Genomic DNA, 18,304 nt, shown 5'->3' with positions numbered 1-18,304 from the left:
ACTAGTCGTTTGAAACAATCGAAGGACATTTAAAAAGTAATAATAAAATAAGATAAAGTTGATTGGCGACGAGTCTTTAAAAATTTGCGTTTAAATTTTCAGTGTCGAGTCTTGTTGAACCTCCGCACCTCCCAGCCATTCGAGGAGGTGTTGGAAGACCTTGGACAAGTGCTGAAGATGAATGGGGCCAAGAGGATGTTCACAGTTTCCGGTCAAGAGGTAAACTCAGTTCTAACTCGCTCGAACCAGATCCCAGAGATTTAATACACGTCTGAAAATTGAAATAAATCAGTGGAAAAATCACATTTGATACTCAAACTTTGATACTCGATATCTTCAATATCATATCTATCCTAGGAGTTTTGAAGAATCCCGTTTCTTTCTGTATATCTGTACAATAAGTGTATCATTGATATAATCGTTAAACAGAAGCTTGGATACTGAAATAAAATATTTGTTCGCTATTTGCTAATTAAAATAGTGTTTCAGCCAGCTCTGGGGCTGGCTTACAGTCTCGAGAAAACCAACCAGTTTCGAACCTCGAATTTTGCAACGCGATAGACAAAGATAGTTTTGCAAAGAGTCGAGGACGAGTCGTCGAAATCGTTCAAAGAAAACGACGGCGCGCGGTGATCGATACGTCCAGCGTTCGCGAACAACTCGAAACGTGGGCGACTCAAAAGTTTATCAGCGATTTATGCAAATCGAAGACATTGGCTCGGCATCGTACTTATAAAATCTGCTTGAATAATGTTTGTCCATAAATATGCATGCAACGGTGGGGGAGAGGGAGCGGAGGAGGAGTAGAAGCGTCGAAACGAAGCGTGACGATATCGGGGTCGACTTCTTGACTCTAAATGGAATAGGGTCGCTGCTTAAATCTCCCATGAATCGTCTCGTATTACTATACCTTCCAATAGTAAAACCTAGAAAAAAAGTAAACTCTGCTGTGAAATTGCCAGAAAAATATGCCGTCCAGTGGCGTTCGAAACTCGTTATTGAAATTTTTCAGTGTAAAAATGTGAACTGTGAAAATGTAATTATATTAAGAAATGGTATTTCAAAGAAATATTTAGCCAACCCTCCTAATATATAAAATACGTTTTTACAGATACAATTAGCCATTAAGTGACGATTTAATAAAAAAGTCTAGGGAACAATTTTATTACTTTTCCCGTTCTTTTCGTTGATCGTTGTTGCATGTAACGATGGTCACTCGGTAACCCTTCCGATTCAAATTTCCAACGTCAGAGCCGATTGCACGATTCTATATCCAACCGGGAGTGGGTGGTGGGGAACGTGGGCTCTGCAAGCGGGTCGGAGGCCCGCGGGAAAAAGGTCAGAGATCCATCTTTTCAGGTCACGACCGTATATGAATTTCAAATTGGCCAATTTTCTTTGCCGAGCATTCGGCTGCCTTGTACATCATCGGTACACCTCCGTGGGCTGTCTACGTCAACGGTGACGTTCGAGATACGATCCCTGCACGACAAAATGTCCCGGTTCATTCATTTTCACGCCTGTCATATATCGTACCATTCCATTTTCCTTGGAAACGCCAAGAATAACACGTAGTCGTCAAAATAGTCCACCTTCCTACAAAACAGCAAAACAGAATCAATTTTGGGTTCAAGAATATTGAAGTTAAAGTACCTCCTAAACTCTGGTTCATTCATTTTAGCTATGAGACTTCTCGTTAAAATCTTCCCAGTCTTCTAGGATCTTGGTCTTCGATGTTACTTGCACAGTGTACATTATATTTACAATGGCGCCTGTTGATTCTTTCTTGAATTCTGTCTACAATTCGTTATTAGGATCAGTATTGGGATTATTAAAAAGTAATAGACTTTGTTAGCTCCTATCATTTTAGAATATTGAAGAACTTCTAAACTAAAGTCCTAGTCCATTCACTTTAGCTATGAGACTTCTCGTTAAAATCTTCCCAATCTCCTGGTCTTGGACGTTACTTGCACAATGTATTTACAGTGGCGTCTGTTGATTCCTTCTTGAATTCTGTCTGCGATTCATTATTAGGATTAACATTATTGAAGAATAATAGATTTTGTTAGCCCCTTCACCTTCGATTCTATACAATGTCTGCGTTGATTTGGTCGATAGGTGAGGAGTTTCTCGCAGCTGAGGAACGAATTCGCGGACGTGGACACCTTTTACTTGGGCACTGGATCCGGTATCGGGATCGTAGGCGCGGTGACAGCGTCCCCGGCGAGGAGATCCAGGTCGAGGGGTCCGCCCACCGTGGTCGAGGACATCGGTCGTCAAAGACGGGCTCGCAGCAAGAGCAGACCTCGAGCCCTCTACGCCCCCGATTCTGACGTCGTCCGAGTAAACGGTTCTCCATATCGCTTCACTGATCGTCCATTATCTATCTATCCTATCCGCGAACCAAAATGCTAATCAGAGTTTGCGTTTCGCGGTGCAGATTACAGCGTGGTCGAGGTGCTGCGCGACGAACCGGCCAGGGTGACGATCCGTGGTCTGAGGCGTTCGTTTTACCCGCCGTCGCACCTGCCGCCGGTGGACAACTCGCCGCCGGACAAGAAGCTGCAACTCGAGTGGGTTTACGGATATCGGGGCACCGATACTCGCAGAAACCTCTGGGTTCTGCCCAGCGGCGAGCTGCTCTACTACGTCGCTGCCGTGGCTGTTCTCTTCGACAGAGAGGAAAATGCACAACGGCATTACGTGGGCCACACGGAGGACATCACGTGCATGGAGGTGATGTCGCCTTTTCAGAGATACTCTAAACTACTGGCCTTCGTAGTGGCTTGATGAAAAGTATCGGGGAAACCGAATGGTTATTACTAGACCGCGGATGTTTACATAAAATAATCCTCTACAAAGCTCCCATTTTCATTAATTCTACCAATAAAAATATGAATTTGCAAAAATATCCGTGATCTGGTTACTACGACACGTTGAGTTTGTTTTTTCTATGCTCGACAAGAATAAAGAAAAGACAGCTATGGGGCGTCGTTGAAACGCTGCTGCTGTATAGCCTACATATTTTTTTTATCGTGGATGTATCATGCAAGACGGTTCGAATGTAAGTTGAATTGTTCAACGTGTTCGTCCGCAGGTTCACCCGAGCAGAGAGCTGGTCGCGTCCGGGCAAAAAGCTGGCAGACACAGAAAGGCGCAACCGCACGTTCGCATATGGTCGACAGAGACTCTTCTCACACTTTACGTGTTCGGGATGACTGAGTTCCAGATGGGCGTCTCGGCGTTGGCGTTCTCGCAGCTGGTGAGACATTCTTTTTAAACCGCATTCAGACTGCTATTCGATCTAAAAGCAACCGTTAAAAAAATATCGTGTCACTGACTATTACGGCGTAATATTATTTATAAACTGAAAAGTATAGATGTTCCTCTAAAAAGTCTAATTTACAATATCTAATTTGCAACGTCGTCCATTAAAAAACAAGAACAGTTCTACCGTTAAATCTAAATGACGCCCCTAGAGATAGAGGATATACTGTTAACTTCTGTACTTGAATCATTTTTACAAGTATCAGTGTTTACGATCCTTGGAGATTTAGAGACACAAGAGAATCAAGAGTTGGGTAATAGAATCGGACGTGCGTTTTAAGACATTGTGCAAAGCCCAAAGCGTGTAACATTTGTTTGTTCTTGCGCGCAGAACGGGGGTAGCTACGTGTTGGCTGTCGACGCTGGAAGGGAAGCGATACTCTCCGTGTGGCAGTGGCAGTGGGGCCATTTGCTGGGCAAAGTGGCGGTAAATTTTCCACCTGCATCAGAGATGGACAGAATTTCTTAAAATGCATAAGAAAACAATTGTAAAAATTTTCCACTAAACAATCGAAACGATTCTAAAGTATACTGTTTTTTTCTATGACAGACTATGCAGGAAGACTTGACCGGTGCTGCGTTCCATCCCCTCGACGATAATCTTTTAATAACGCATGGGCGAGGACACCTGACTTTCTGGAACCGGCGAAAGGACGGTTTCTTCGAACGAACGGACATCATCAAACCTGTAAGCACCAAAGGAGTATCAGTTCAGTATGACCAGTCGATTAGGATATGCTACAATTTTCTATTTCTATCATCTATCATAAAGGATACCGATAAACCATCGAATAAATTACAGAGTAATTAAGAAAGCGAATATTTTCGATTAAATATGATTCTTTTTCGTCAAAGCCATCGCGCACCCACGTAACGAGCATTCAGTTCGAGCAAGATGGCGACGTCGTGACCGCGGACAGCGACGGTTTCATCACCGTTTACTCCGTGGACGCGGACGGAGCCTATTTCGTTCGCATGGAGTTCGAGGCGCACAACAAGGGCATCAGTTCGTTGGTTATGCTGTCCGAGGGTACATTACTCTCTGGCGGAGAAAAAGATCGCAAAATCGCCGCGTGGGACTCTCTGCAAAATTACAAACGCATCACCGACACGAAGGTGCGCATCGCTGCCATCTTGTCACTAGAAATGGAAAAAATTCTTCTTCAAATAATACGAGTGTCCTTGAGATATTTTCTCAAGTTACTTCGACTAAAATTTTTCCCATCTCTGATATTCTAGCTACCGGAAGCAGTGGGGGGAGTCCGTAGCATTTATCCCCAGCGGCCCGGAAGAAACGATGGGAACATATATGTGGGCACCACGAGGAACAATATATTGGAAGGATCGCTTCAGAGAAGATTCAATCAGGTCGTGTTTGGTCATGGTAGACAGTTGTGGGGACTCGCGGTCCACCCTGACGACGAAGTCTTCGCCACGGCGGGTCACGACAAGAACATTGCCCTATGGCGAAGACACAAACTTTTGTGGACGACGCAGGTACGAAACTCGTTACTGGTATACCATATACCAGTCGATTTTTAATAGATTTTTTAAAACTCTCTTTTGAATCATTATTCCAATTGGATATCCTGGTTCTCCAGGTGGGTTTCGAGTGCATCTGCATAGCGTTCCATCCGTTCGGAGTGGCTCTTGCTGCTGGATCCTCGGAGGGTCATCTCCTCGTTCTCGCGGCGGACACCGGCACTGCCGTAGCCACCCTCAGAGTTTGTGGATCGCCCTTATCGTGCATCGGCTATAATCCCAGTAAGAAACCATTAACAAAGACTCAGAGAAACTTCTTAGTAATCTTAAATTTAATAAAACACTGTAAATACATAAGAGGACAATGTTTGGTCGACGATACTTAATTTTCTGTTTTTTGTTTGTTGAACAGCCGGAGAAATAGTAGCGATGGGCTCGCAGAACGGCAGCGTGTACCTTTTCAGAGTGTCCAGAGACGGATTCTCGTACAAGAAGAGCAACAAGATACGCGGAACGCAGCCATTGGTGCAACTCGACTGGAGCTCGGACAGCAGATTCCTTCAGACCGTTACTCAGGATTACGACCTAGTTTTCTGTAACTTTCTCAGCTTTTACAATGCAACTGTTCCCTTTAATTGTACGGTAAACATCATAGTATCATCCTTCACAGGGGACGTGAAGGCCTTGTCGTCGGAGAAGAGTCCGTTGGTGATGAAGGACGTGAAATGGTACACTCACAATTGTATGGTTGGCTACATGGTCTCTGGTGAGTACAGACTTCGGTTACAATTAAATCTTCCTCGTTAATCGTTGTGTGGCGCGCTTTACTAGTGGGGGAAGTTTCGTCTCGGGTCTATTAGTGGATTCATCGATGTGTGTGTATTAATAATAGTGGGTAGTCGATCGAGAAGCGTATGTACTATAGGAACGGAAGAGTTACTCGAGCACTTGCGAGAGAGACAAGAGCGTAGCCCTCTAGTGACGAGTACGGGAGGTGACGCCACAGCTGTACAGACAAACTCAGGATACAATTGCATTATTTCAAGGAGCAAGTTCAAGCATAGAAACAATTTCGATTCAATTTTCATTTCAGTTTCTTTCTTGCACGAGATTTCAAGGCCTTGCGGGACACAGAAAACAATTGATACATTGTCGACGATCTCTTTGTTCCCAGGTATGTGGAATAATCGTTACTACCCGCTGACGACGGTTCTGACGACGTCGAGCAGATCGGCGGCGCACGACATGTTGGTCAGCGGTGACGCGGAGGGCTACCTGAGGCTGTTCAGGTACCCGTGTACCAGCGCGAAGGCCGAGTACGTCGAGGAGAAGGTGTACAGCTCGTTGGTGGCTTGCGCCAGATTCCTTTACAACGATCAGAACGTGGTCACCGTCGGTGGAACCGACGCCGCGCTGATGCTTTGGGAATTGGTCGACGAATAAATGGAAGTAACCTATGCTGCTCGACCGTTCAGACACTTTTGCATACTTTCGAAGGTCTGATTCCGGAACCTTCGATCCGTCCCCTCGCGACGACATTCAGTCGCGAGTTTTTAATACCTACACCGATCGAACGAACGTTTATCTAATCGTTGAACGACGTTCCGGTGAAACATTTTAATAATCCTGAGATTCCCGATGGGGGGTTTCAACAACGTACCATAGTCGGTACTAGAAACCAATTTAGGAGCGCTTTGGGAATTGTTTGGCGCTCGTTGTTGTAGCACCGCGCCACGTGCCGGTGTACCGTTCCGAAGACGGGACGTTTTTGAAGTTTTCGAGTCGATTTCGCACGGTGTTGATCCGCCATTGGTGGGGTATTTGAATCCTGATAAAAAAAATTGCTGGAATTAATACACTTGTGTCTGATTTTTTTAAATTCGTAAAATAGTAAATAAACACGATTCGAAAAGCTTTGTTCAATTTAACTGGTTAACTTTGGTAAATTTACGAGGGTACTAAAAACGACTTTCTTCCGGTACAAATACCCCGCCGTGTTCGTCCCCCGAGACCGTGAAAGCGATACGATGATCCGTACCGATAAAGTAATTATACTGTTTCCACCTGGGCAAGATAAGATCTGCTAATGAGAATTTTATTAACGCTGCGACTCGCAGTGAGCAGATGGAAATAGCAAAAATCGTAACTTCTAAAGAAATCTTTTTTCAAGACTCCCAAAGAATAGAATAAAAAAAGAAATCAATTTTCTCAAGATTCCAAAATACTTCGTCAAAACAGAAATTCTTTTTTGTTTGGATATAAGAGAAATTTCGTTTCCCAGTCGCTAATAAGTTAACGCGTTAAACAAAACTTCGCAAACGGTTCGGGGGCCGAAGATTCGATCGGCGATGATGATAAACCGAGCAGGCGGAGGATCCATTTTCACTTTCCCCATCTTCCAACCGTTTTGTTGCGCTGCCATTTCTCTGGCGCACGCGTTCGGGAGATAACGAACCCGCTAACGATAATACGTTATCGGGGCCACAATGTTGCAGTACGTTAAAACACGTGTTACAACAGTACGAAATAGCCACACACGCGAACGGCGCGTGTCCGTAGTAATAAAGAGAAAAATAAACAACGTGCACGTTCAGGAGCGTGCGATCGGGGCGCTGGCGCCCCTTGGTAGATCTTAAGCGACGAAAATAGACGCGAACCAACCCTGGGAGGTAACAAATACTTAAAAAAAAAATCAAACAAAATTAAAAAAAAATAATTCGCACCCCCTCTTTTCTTCCCCATATCGGGACACGACGCAGAGTGGACCGGATCGAACATTTTGGCGACATTCTTCTCCGCTGCAAAAATATACAATTCCCTTAATTTTTTAATCGTCAAGATCGATGGGTATTTATAAATACAAGTTCAACGAGTACCGATACGAGAAATTTGATTTTCGAGAGATTCGATTCGGACCACCGTGCGACGATCCATAATTGTTCGCTCTTCGTCGTTTCGAAGATTTTAGAGAATATGCTGTTGCGGGTCAACGCGCCTCTCCGTCGGTCCTCCCTCGTCCACACACCCGTTTCTAGAGGAAAAGAAAAGAAACCAAACGGAAGTATATAGAGTATACAGAGTTTACGCGATTATATTATTATATGAAATGAATAAATATATACATAGTCGTAGATGCAAACGACGACACGATTCGTCCGTTGTTAGCCGCCGTAAAGCACGGGATCGTCACTGCCAAGGCGTCGAGTTCGAAATTTCAATCGCGCGGCCCGCATCGGGGCAAATATTATTCGCTTTAAACTGATAAAAAAAAAAAAAAAGTTCTCTTTCAAATCGTTCGTAAACTAGCTTTCGAAGTTGGACAAATACATTTGCAGACCAGAACGTATCAACGGATTCTTTAAACCAATGTTCGAGCTCGTAACATTTTTATTCGCGAATGAAATTTGCTTCGAATCCGATCCGCGCGGTTTTCAGAACTAACCTCACCTGCGAGCTGCGTCGCGCGATTCAGCGCGAAATCAATTGGCTGGTCAAGGTCGCTCTCATTCCCCCCCACTCCCGCTGTTGTCGTCGAATTCGAACGCGTGTTCGAAGGTCCGATAAAAAGAGAGGTTTATCCCCGCTTTGACGTCACGCTAGAGACGAGGAATGCGTAAATGTTTTGTCGGTGACCGTCGCAGGCCAATTGATTTTCCACCGAAATATCCATACGCTCGCTATTAAAACTTTAAACGACAACCGTATGCACGTATTTGTTATATTTAAAGCGTCGAGAGCGAGCGTTCGTATACTTTCGCGTGCCACTGTACTTCGAACTTTGTCGACACGCGCGCTAGAACCCTTTTTTACGTTCAACGCTGTAAGTTTGTAAAAGGAAAACGATCGATACATTTATCAATAATTGATACCAGATCTCGACCGTTGACACACGGCCCCATTAGCGCACGCGCGTTTATACGTCAGTGCGCGAACAATTTGTTATTAAGTCATTTGCATCGCCCCTAACTTCTATTTAGCTCCTGTTACCCCGGGAGGTGTACAGAGCGTTATCTTTTTCGAGGAATCGTAGAGGAAACTTTTTGGTCGCTTGGTAATGTAAAAATATCGTAGACGTGTATCGTTGATGCAAATGGATTAATTGTATTCTGTAACAGATCGTGAAATGTCGACGCGTCACGATAAGCGAGCAGGTCTAAATTTTGGTCTTCGATGCGCTCTGAAAAAAAAAGAAAAAAAAAAATCAAACGATCCCCCTCCCCTCCCGTAATCTTTAGCGCGATGTCGTAACAGTGTAGAGAAGCTATCTTACTATAATAAATTCTGCACATTAGATACACGATAGTTCGATCTCTGTCACCAAACTTTCCTCCATAAAAGTCAAAGTCGATCTCGTAGTTGCATTCAAATTTTATCGCTTGCTCTTCAGCTTCTATTATAGCGTTTACGATACCGGATAGTTCACGGTGTATCTCTAGATTTCACGGTTGATTTAACTGTTTTGAAAAAGTTCTAAAGCGTTAACGGTTGGCGTTCGTGCGATCGAGGATTTGCAATGCAACGAACTGCATGAATAGAAATAGCATAATAGCGTCACGTCTAAGACAGGATACGCTAGATAACTGTTATTGATGAGCCCGACTAGCAAATCTAGGACAAAACACAGTAATATTGCTCTTTCTACCGAAACTATTAATATCGTCGACTCGAGCACCGACTACGAAAACATAAATTTCTTAACAAATTCTTTTGCGTAAACAAAACCGTTCATGCGAGAATATTTTTAGCGTCGACGGATATTACACGCATTCGCGTATGTAACGATTCGTTATTAACGAATAAAATTTGCCTCGCTCGGGCATACGGTCTGCAACAAGATCTACAAGTCGTGTTGCTTGAAATATTTGCAAGATTAGGAACACTCTGTTTCACGACGACCGCAGGATTACATTCGAGTCGAAGATGACCATTTCTAGCACCTCCTATAAAGGTAAACCATCTCACAATACCACGGTACAAAAATGGTCATAACTTGGGAACGAGGTCAAGCAGAGAACACGTTTGTATCAAGTTTTCCCATTGTTTTTGTGTCCTTAAGCCAAAGTGGATCGCACATATTAGGATACACCCGGTGTAAGTAGGCAGTTGTATGTTCCGAAAATACAAAAATGGCTGTAACTTAAAAATAAACATCCATCAGCATCCATTAATGCCTCAAAAATTACGCGATTCTATTTCACGATACAAAAACGTATATGTATATCACCTTCGTACACAATCACGTCAAATTATTATTAATTAATTTGAATAATTTTTCTATACGGTGGATAGTTTACGAGCAATTTGCATTTATAATTTCTTTTAAAAAAAATTCAAATTGATATTCCCCCGTTTTTCTTGTGACATTTTCAGATAATATCCTCTCCGAGAAATCTGTAATTAAAGCAGAAAAAATACATAGAAGATGAAACGTTAAAAAAAAAAATATACCATTAACGTGTCGTTTTTTCTAATTTCAAATATGATTCGTATGTACATACCTTGTTATTTTTAGAAGTCCACGCAATTCATCTACAGACGCATAATTGTTTCCATGGGTTCGCGACACGTAGGCAGCCTGATAAATGCAAAAGACAAATTGGTGACTCAAAGCGATTCTTTATTATTAGTCTGATTTTTACACTATGAGTGTTCCTGGTAAGCGTCTAAGTGGTTCATCTTGTTCTCGTTCTCTCAAAAACACAACGTGAAAAAAGTGATCGCGCCCGGAGTCGATTTGTGCTATTCCGTCGTCGCTCTGAAACCTTTAAAACCTATTTCTCCTTCCTCGAAACGCGTCGGGTCGTATTTTCGGTTCGACGTTTACCGTGCGCGACGATCCAAACGAAGAAACGGGCTCAGGTGACAAAGAAAAGCCACGAATACTGAAACAGTCTTTTAAACGTTGTTGCGCCGCGTCGTTGGCCGTTGAAAAAAAACACCAACTCGAGTATCGCGGCCAAACGGGGTCTCTTATCGCGTTTTCTTCGATTCTTAGTCGACTTCTGGCGCGCCTAATCGCGTCGTAAACCGATAGTCCGCTAGTTTCGTCGCAGCATAATAACAAAGGCGCACAAAGAAGTATAGCGAGTCCTCGAGTTACTTGATTACATTCCCACTTATGTCCTTGTACATATTTTATATGTATTTACATATTGAATACCGTTTGTAATTTACTTTTAAAAAAATTAGTAAATTTGCTGTAAAGAGAAAGGAAGATCAATGTTGGTAGCAACTGTTACAGTATCGGGTCAAACGTAAAAACAGTGTATGAGAACCGAAAATATTAGATTGCCTGAATACAGAACGAATATCGCACGTACCCGTAATCTGAAAGATTTGTTAAATCTAAAATATGTATCTACATCACAAGATTATGTATAGTACTTAAAAAAGACGGTAGAATATTTATTGCTATTATTTGAGTTGTATTCATGATTCTAGGTACGGATATTCAATACGTTAACCTGAATTTGATCTTTCTTTCTCTCTGCAATATATCGTGTTCGTACAGAGTGGTGCGAAAAGATTGGAAATATTCGTAATCGCGAGAAATTTCTACAGTAAAATTATTGAACTTTATTTCGAAAATTATTTACTCGAAAAAGAGCGATCAAATTTACTATGAATTTTTATCAATAAGTAAAACCGGTCGCGATTTTTACACCATCCTGTACGATTCGCGGAAAAATCTCGAAAAACGAATCGCGCGAACGGAGGACTCGCTGAAAACGCAGAAAATTACGCACGATACACGCTAAAACGGAAACATTTCCCGGGCGCAAGGGAGAATTCTGAATCGAGAAAAAAAAATTCCCCATGCTCGCTCGAGCAAACGAGCGCGACCGTCGCCATGATCATTCCATTCTTTCTCCGTGATGCACACAGACTAGATAATACGATAAGGAAAGCCGTCTGTACGCGCGCTTTCCAGAAGCTTCCGCCATTTTCTTTCCCTCCTCTCTATTCTTTCGTTATCGTCACCCTCCGAGGAACTTTCCGCATAATCGTTCAAACGCTAGATTTATGGAATCCGACGGATCTCACATTTCACATTTAAAGTCGCAGAAGAACCTACAAATGTTATTCGTTAGCAATTTTTGTTTGTTTAGCGACAATATAAAAATATATATCAATGTAAAAGAATACGGATTCAGAAGAACTAAGGACCGTATTAAAATCGATACGAAAATGTAAAAACGCTAAATCAATATAATATAATAATTAAAGCAACCGTCGACGTGTGGATAAGAAATATGTGCGATCGATTTCCGTAAATCTATCGTCGAAGATACTCTCGGTCCTCCTACGCACGAGCCACAACTGCGCAACGAGTAATGTTCCACGATGCAATAATACTTTCGGGCAAGTCCGACATCTCGTCCGGGTTATTTCGTCGAAAACGAACTCTGGGATCTCGGCTTTTCACGATTTCCGTTTCTCTCTCAATCTCTCTATAAATAAATAACAACTATATGAAACAATACGCTCGGGTCCTCTAAAATTACAGAAATTTACAGGTCTACAGTCTAACGTCTCCGACCGATTAGTTCGCCTTTCTATACAATACTCTTTCGCTCTCATTCTCGCATTTTCTCCCGCTCTCTTTGCTCCGCGTCGTCGAACGAACGAATAAGAAAAAAAAAAAAAAAAGACAACGTTCGGGCATCCTTGTGTCCCGTTTGGGGAATTCGAAGGAGTAAACAATGCCTTGAAAGATGCTAGCCACTCCCCCCTCCCCCAAGCCCCCTAAAGATCAACGTATATTGTCCGTTCAGAGACGTTTCGTTTCCAACGAAAACAATCGGGTCTTGTTTCCATCGACTGTATTCGTCGAATACGAAACGTGCCTGAACGAATAAAATATAATTCGATTTTAATTCGTGAAAATATCACCAGTAACGCTATCCCGAAAACGCAACGAAAACTATAAAAATGTACAATTTCATTAACCGTAAAAACGTGATTCTCGCTCGCGTGCCTAATTGTTCCCGGATCGCTGCAAAAGAGGCTGCACTCACGGCGTGTTCCCCCGCGACAAAGAACAAAAAACAACCGCTGATTCTTGAACACAGTCGGTGTCGAGCCTCGAAAGGTGTTCATCGTCGACTTATCAACGGGACGGCGCATCGTTTAAGGCATTGCTGCGTTTCTATTTTGTTTCCATTTTCTTTCTATATCCAACACAGAATGAGCCACGAAATGAACTGTCGAGTGCTGGCCGTCTCTCGCTGCGCTTCTTCTGTACAGAAAAGACGAGTATGGCAACGATTACGCGACCGCGAGCACAAATCAGTTTTCAAGTTTTCCGAAACACAACGCGAATTGTTCGTCCCCGCTCTGTCGGCGTCGTTTCTCGCGCGGCCCTTGCTCCTCTTCTTTTCATCGTTTTTTTTTTCCTTTTTACATCGAAAGACACGGTGAAGCCAAAAACGAAGTCAGTCCTTTGCCGACCAACTCGTTAAATATACTCGGTTAGGGGGGAGGGGGGCATGGGCGTGCTGCAGCATAAAATGCAAAATGTTTTCGATTAGGCACGGTACTTAGAATTTGTTTCGCTCATGCCCTTCGTTTCACCGCAGCGCCGTGAATACTTGCCGACGCCATATTCGTGCTGTATAAAACGATTCGTACAAAAATAATATTTTCTATGGTTGCAAGAACAAAGCTTGTTTAACGTGCAACGTTTAAATTATGGCGGTTAGTCGTTTTCGAACGGAAACCTTGCGGTACGATACAAATTTACAAAAATGTTAACGACGTATTAAAATATCAGAAATAAAAAGTGTAATTTGTATTAAATCAAATTATTCTTCTTTCCTCGACTTTCAAATTTTTGCTTTATTCTATAGTGCATCTTGAACGTTGCACCCGTGTCTTCATAATGATTTTTGCAGTTTTATAAATACCGTAAGTCATATGGCATAACTAAAACTGTTACTCTCGATGCGTGGGGCGTATACGACCCACGCGGCGGGATCGGAAAGACACAAAAAAAAAATAGGTCCATCACGAAACGCGTTGATTTGGTTTTATCAGCGTTGGTCACGATCCACGATGCAAATGTCATTTATTAAAAGTCGCTAAGCTATCGTTTATCGCAAGTTTCTATTATCAATTCTTCCATTACGTTTAACTCGTACCAGTCACCACATTTAAGGACCAACTGCTATAATCGAAACGTAGCACGATAAAGTAGTGAGATTTTATTCTTACAGCCGTGCAAAATATTATTCTCATTAAAAGTTCTTATCGAGTACTAAGAACAACGAAAATAAATTTTATCATTTATGTAAAGCGATTCGTATCTCCAACGGAGTATCACGTTGCATCACACGTAACACAAGTAGTCGGACTAACCTCAACCAGCCGTTCAAAGTCATCCAAGGATCATCCCCGCAATTCCATACAGATACCCCCTCCTCTCCAATCTTCTCTGCAACTCGTGGCAGAATATATTGGTCGATCGAGAACACCTCCATGTCCTCCGAACCCCCACTCCGCTTCATCTTTCCACTTTGTTCAATATTCCCATCGTCTACTGCATTCGAGAGACATAGAGCGTGCGCTGGCAGGAGACCAGTTGATTTTATTCCGACTACGGTCTCCCTTTTACTCGAGATCGATTTCAGACGTGCCGATACAAATACACTGAAACTCTCACCAGGTATTCTAAAGAGACGTCTATCCATTTACTCAGCATAACTCGGAGTAACTAAAAGTCCTTAAAAAAGAAAACAATAAAGAAACGAAACGAACAAACGGAACTGCGGAACTGTAATCGAAATCTAAAAAAAAAAAGCGAGGAAACCTCGCGAATAGAATATTTCTTTCGTCCATTCGTGTACACGATGAAAAATTTATAGAGTCTCTTGGGTTCATCTATCGTCCTCGTCGTCGTCAAAATCACTTACAACGTTCCTCCATCGCGATAATTCGCGTCTACTGCCGAGATTTCTAAACGATTCTTGTCGCGAATGGATCTCTCCTCGTCCCTCATACGGAAAGAAAGCAATCGATTCTTGGGATGTTTGCGTGAAAATCAGCGAATGGAAGGACAGATAAAAAGAAAGAACAGAAAAGGTTGGCCAAGTAATTGGATAACCAAACAGCACGAGTCTGTATGATAGCACCGTTTGTTTTCTACGCAGAGAGCGTCGAGAATAACTGTTTACGTGTTGTCCGAGGTCAGTTTGCAACGTTGCGTCTCTGTTTCCTCTGTTTTGCACGGACTCCTCGATCTGTTTTTCTGTTCTCCCTGCGCCTCGGTTCTCGAGTTTGATTCGTCCTCCGCGGTGTCTACGGAACTCGAATTCTTTTCAACGACGTTACTCAAATCCTTCTCGTTTCTTAGCTGCTCCTCCTCCAATCTTGTTTCACTTTCGTTCACAGAAATCGAACCACGAGGCGTTTCCTTCGTCTTGGCTTTCTCCGTCCTTCCTTCCTCGTCCGTGACCGTTTTCGATGCGGATGTTTCGTTCAGTCTTTTCACCCTTTTCGCATCTGTATTGCAAGCGTCATCCGCCACTGTGTCTACGCTTCGTTTCCGCGACATCGACTCGTTGCTTCGTTGATTGCTCTGTTTGTCCGAGGCGTCCTGACTCTTTGATTCCATTTTCTCACCCTCGATGCTGACATCCAAGTAACACATTTTCGACGCATCCAGCGGCTGATTATCGTTGTTATGTCCAGGCGTGTCGTAACACGGAGTCGTGCTAGGCGCGTAAACGTTCTCCAGTTGCTCGTATTGACTCATGCTCTCGATGCTCTGCTGACTGATCTCTGACAAATTTCCTTCCTTGCTCTCATCCTTTTGGAACAGTTTGTCCTCGTACTGCCTGCGCTCTATTTTTCTCCTCACTTCGTCCGTTCTCTCTTGTCGATTTGACGTACTCGCGCCAGAATTGCCCGCACTTTCTTGCGACGGTCCAACTTTGGTAAACAAGTGAATCGGTCGTTGAAAGCCCTTCGACGGGTGTGGAGGAATCGAGAGCACTTCGCATTTGGAGAAACCAACTTCGTTAGACAACAAATACTGCGTGAAGTTGTGCGGACGAAAGTCGATACTCTTATAATTTTTATATATTCGTTCCTGAAACGCAACATACGAATTAATATATTTTCAGATTTATGTGGCAAACTCGCTTTAACAAACGTGCGATACTTACCGTTAAATTCTTTTTTCTGGCGTAACTACTCCAACCCTGAGGTTCCAATACTAGGACTCCGCCTGGACGTAGCTGCGCATACATACGTTTGAAAGCCTGTTTGAGACCCGCGTCTCCGAAATTTAAGTGTATCCACTTGGTGATCGACAAACACAAAATCGTGTCAAACTGTGGTTGTTCCGTACACAGAAGAGCATCGTCCTCGAGCACATAATTACCCTGCAAATAAAAACATTTAGATTATTCAAACACTGAAAGTTTCATAAATTATAATTATTATTTTGATACTGTACCTGCACAAAGGTGACGTTGTAAGGAAAACCCTTATGATTTTTATTTTTGGTAAAACCTGGAATATCAATCGGTCCATAATTAATTGGCATAGATATTGGGAAGAAACTTGCATCTTGGTGATCGCTATCTCTGTTACCAGCAGGAGACTGTACACAGTTAACGTAGCGTCTCACGTTCTTCCGAGCAATCTGGATGAGCGAACGATCAATGTCGATACCGGTTACACTGTCAGCGGAAAAGTCTCTTGCAACGGACAGAGTAATGTGGCCGATATTGCACCCAATGTCAAGTATATCTTTTCCAATAAATAATTCTTTGCGTTGCGCAAATACTGTCAGTCTTGTGTCCAATTCTTGCTGAGAATTACGATACCCATAGTACCTATTGTAGTTGCCATATTGATAACGTGCATCTTTCTCTCTGAAATTTGGCATTGCTTGCTTTTTTTTCTTATCCTGACTAGGCCGATGCTGTGGCCTAGGCTTCCAAGCTCCAGGTTGAGGAATGACAGGGCTTACAATTTTATCTTTGTTGTCAATTTTCCGTAACCTCTTATCCTTAGATTCTTCTAAACCTTTCAAACGTAATTTATTTTTATCCTTTTGTGGGCTTTCCGGTTTGGGTTCCTTAGGTTGAGTAACAGGTGGTGAGTTCAATGGTACGCATTGTTGTTCCATCTCAACATTTTCTGGTTTACTCTGTTCCATAGGTTCCGTAGCGTCAGTTACAATGCAATCTTTAGTTTTGGTTTCAGCCGGATCACTTCCATCGTCTTTTCCAGAACCTGACGACGCTCGTTTCTTCTTTCTGTTTCTACGTTTAGAACCTTTCTTCGTGGGGGAAATAAGTTGCTTCTCGTATTCGTCATTGTCGTTGTCGTTACAGTTGTTTAAATTCAAAGGATCGCAAATATTTGGTGGTATAATGACTTCGATAACCTCTTTCTTGTGCTTAGGTGTAGGAAGGGGACTGGATTTAGGCGTAACAGCATTCATGGCTCTATTTATTTCTTCATCTTGCATGCTGTTCAAATTCAATGGATCGCATATATTACCACCAAGTAAAAACTTTGTAGGTGGGATAATGGCACCTTCCTTCTTTCTGCGTTTATAGGGAGGAAAGAATTTACTATTGCTGGAGAAACTCTGTAGACGTTTGCGACCAAACTTAAAATGGCGGCTATCTTCGTGCTTGTGCTTCTTATGGGAAGGGTTGAATGTTTTCCTTGATTTCTCATTTTCTTTCTTGTTGATATGGCCCACCTTGGTAGGACGATCCACTTGTGCAGACGACATTTTGTAGAATCTGAGAAAGGAGGAAAGCCAACTATTAAACATAATTAGTATCTAAATCCAAAGGGACAAGTTCTATGATAAATAAAAGATTTGAAAAAACGAACGTGAGGGTTCAATCTAAATCACTAAATATTATAAAACGTTTGAATTATACTCACAAAATGCCATGCAAATAAATTCTAGGCATCAAACGAACAGTTTGGAAGCAACATCTTGAGTTGACATAACTTTAACATTATTATAGAGACTATATACAAAACATTACGTTGGAACGTACGTTACTTTCCGTTTTCAAATCAATTCGTTTTATTGCTCGCGAGCGTTGAGATTGCATTATCGCGTAAAAATGTAACGCATAAATATTCTTCCGCGTTGTTTTCGTCATTTCGAAAAGAGTAATTTTTCACTGGCAAACCAATCGTTTGTCCCGCGTAGTTTTTACGATCACGAACACGGCGTTCAACGTAAATTTATCGTTCCCGCGATCACGCATGCGCAGATTATGGTTTATGCGTTCTGTAAACGGATGGTCGCCAATGTCCAAACTTTTCGTTCCGTATTTCTTCCCTTAAATGCCACGTTAAATGAACAAACTTACCCTCGTACGTTTTGTAGACGACTTTGATCTCACCTCAGCGTACTTATCGCTCGCATTAAGCACAAAAATACGCGTTCGTTACAAGATATACGGCGCAGCCAGCTCAGAACCGTCGTTGTGCGCCCATCAACGATGGCGAATAG

At 42.6% G+C, this 18,304-nt stretch overlaps 3 protein-coding genes across 8 annotated transcripts in view; 1 reads left to right on the top strand and 2 right to left on the bottom strand.

Moving 5' to 3' along the window:
* Dcx-emap (Doublecortin-domain-containing echinoderm-microtubule-associated protein) overlaps positions 1-7,525 on the top strand; it is a 28,851-nt gene extending 21,326 nt beyond the window's left edge. Inside the window, exons 6-17 of one of the 2 annotated variants that reach the window (XM_076778508.1) lie at positions 103-219; positions 2,119-2,350; positions 2,441-2,736; positions 3,098-3,262; positions 3,659-3,754; positions 3,878-4,015; positions 4,183-4,443; positions 4,567-4,824; positions 4,929-5,091; positions 5,222-5,404; positions 5,480-5,575; positions 5,984-7,525. In XM_076778508.1, the coding sequence (XP_076634623.1) occupies positions 103-219; positions 2,119-2,350; positions 2,441-2,736; positions 3,098-3,262; positions 3,659-3,754; positions 3,878-4,015; positions 4,183-4,443; positions 4,567-4,824; positions 4,929-5,091; positions 5,222-5,404; positions 5,480-5,575; positions 5,984-6,252 (2,274 nt within the window). In that variant the 3' untranslated portion in view covers positions 6,253-7,525. Of the gene's footprint in view, positions 1-102; positions 220-2,118; positions 2,351-2,440; positions 2,737-3,097; positions 3,263-3,658; positions 3,755-3,877; positions 4,016-4,182; positions 4,444-4,566; positions 4,825-4,928; positions 5,092-5,221; positions 5,576-5,983 lie in introns of both variants that reach the window. The other variant, XM_076778507.1, reaches the window with a different exon arrangement.
* LOC143348377 (uncharacterized) overlaps positions 1-18,304 on the bottom strand; it is a 130,855-nt gene that overhangs the window by 6,719 nt on the left and 105,832 nt on the right. The gene's annotated exons all lie outside the window — the stretch shown is intronic.
* Positions 3,258-18,302, bottom strand: LOC143348375 (7SK snRNA methylphosphate capping enzyme). Of its 5 annotated transcripts, XM_076778514.1 has the most exons (7): positions 18,162-18,302; positions 16,268-17,573; positions 15,975-16,193; positions 14,023-15,898; positions 13,405-13,420; positions 10,308-13,307; positions 10,074-10,200 (listed from the first exon to the last, which is right to left on the bottom strand). In XM_076778514.1, exons 2-4 carry the CDS (start codon positions 17,561-17,563, stop codon positions 14,978-14,980), a joined length of 2,436 nt encoding a protein of 811 aa, XP_076634629.1. In that variant the 5' UTR covers positions 17,564-17,573; positions 18,162-18,302; the 3' UTR covers positions 10,074-10,200; positions 10,308-13,307; positions 13,405-13,420; positions 14,023-14,977. The 5 variants fall into 5 exon arrangements, with proteins under 5 accessions (XP_076634627.1, XP_076634628.1, XP_076634629.1 ...); XM_076778515.1 differs by lacking the exon at positions 13,405-13,420 and having other exon boundaries at positions 14,167-15,898; XM_076778512.1 differs by lacking the exon at positions 10,074-10,200 and adding an exon at positions 3,258-3,304 and having other exon boundaries at positions 10,308-15,898.

This window comes from Colletes latitarsis, chromosome 11 (assembly GCF_051014445.1).
Source record: "Colletes latitarsis isolate SP2378_abdomen chromosome 11, iyColLati1, whole genome shotgun sequence".
NCBI classification, from domain to species: domain Eukaryota; kingdom Metazoa; phylum Arthropoda; class Insecta; order Hymenoptera; family Colletidae; genus Colletes; species Colletes latitarsis.
Note: the sequence above shows the minus strand (reverse complement) of the source record. Positions and strands in the feature narration are given on the sequence as shown.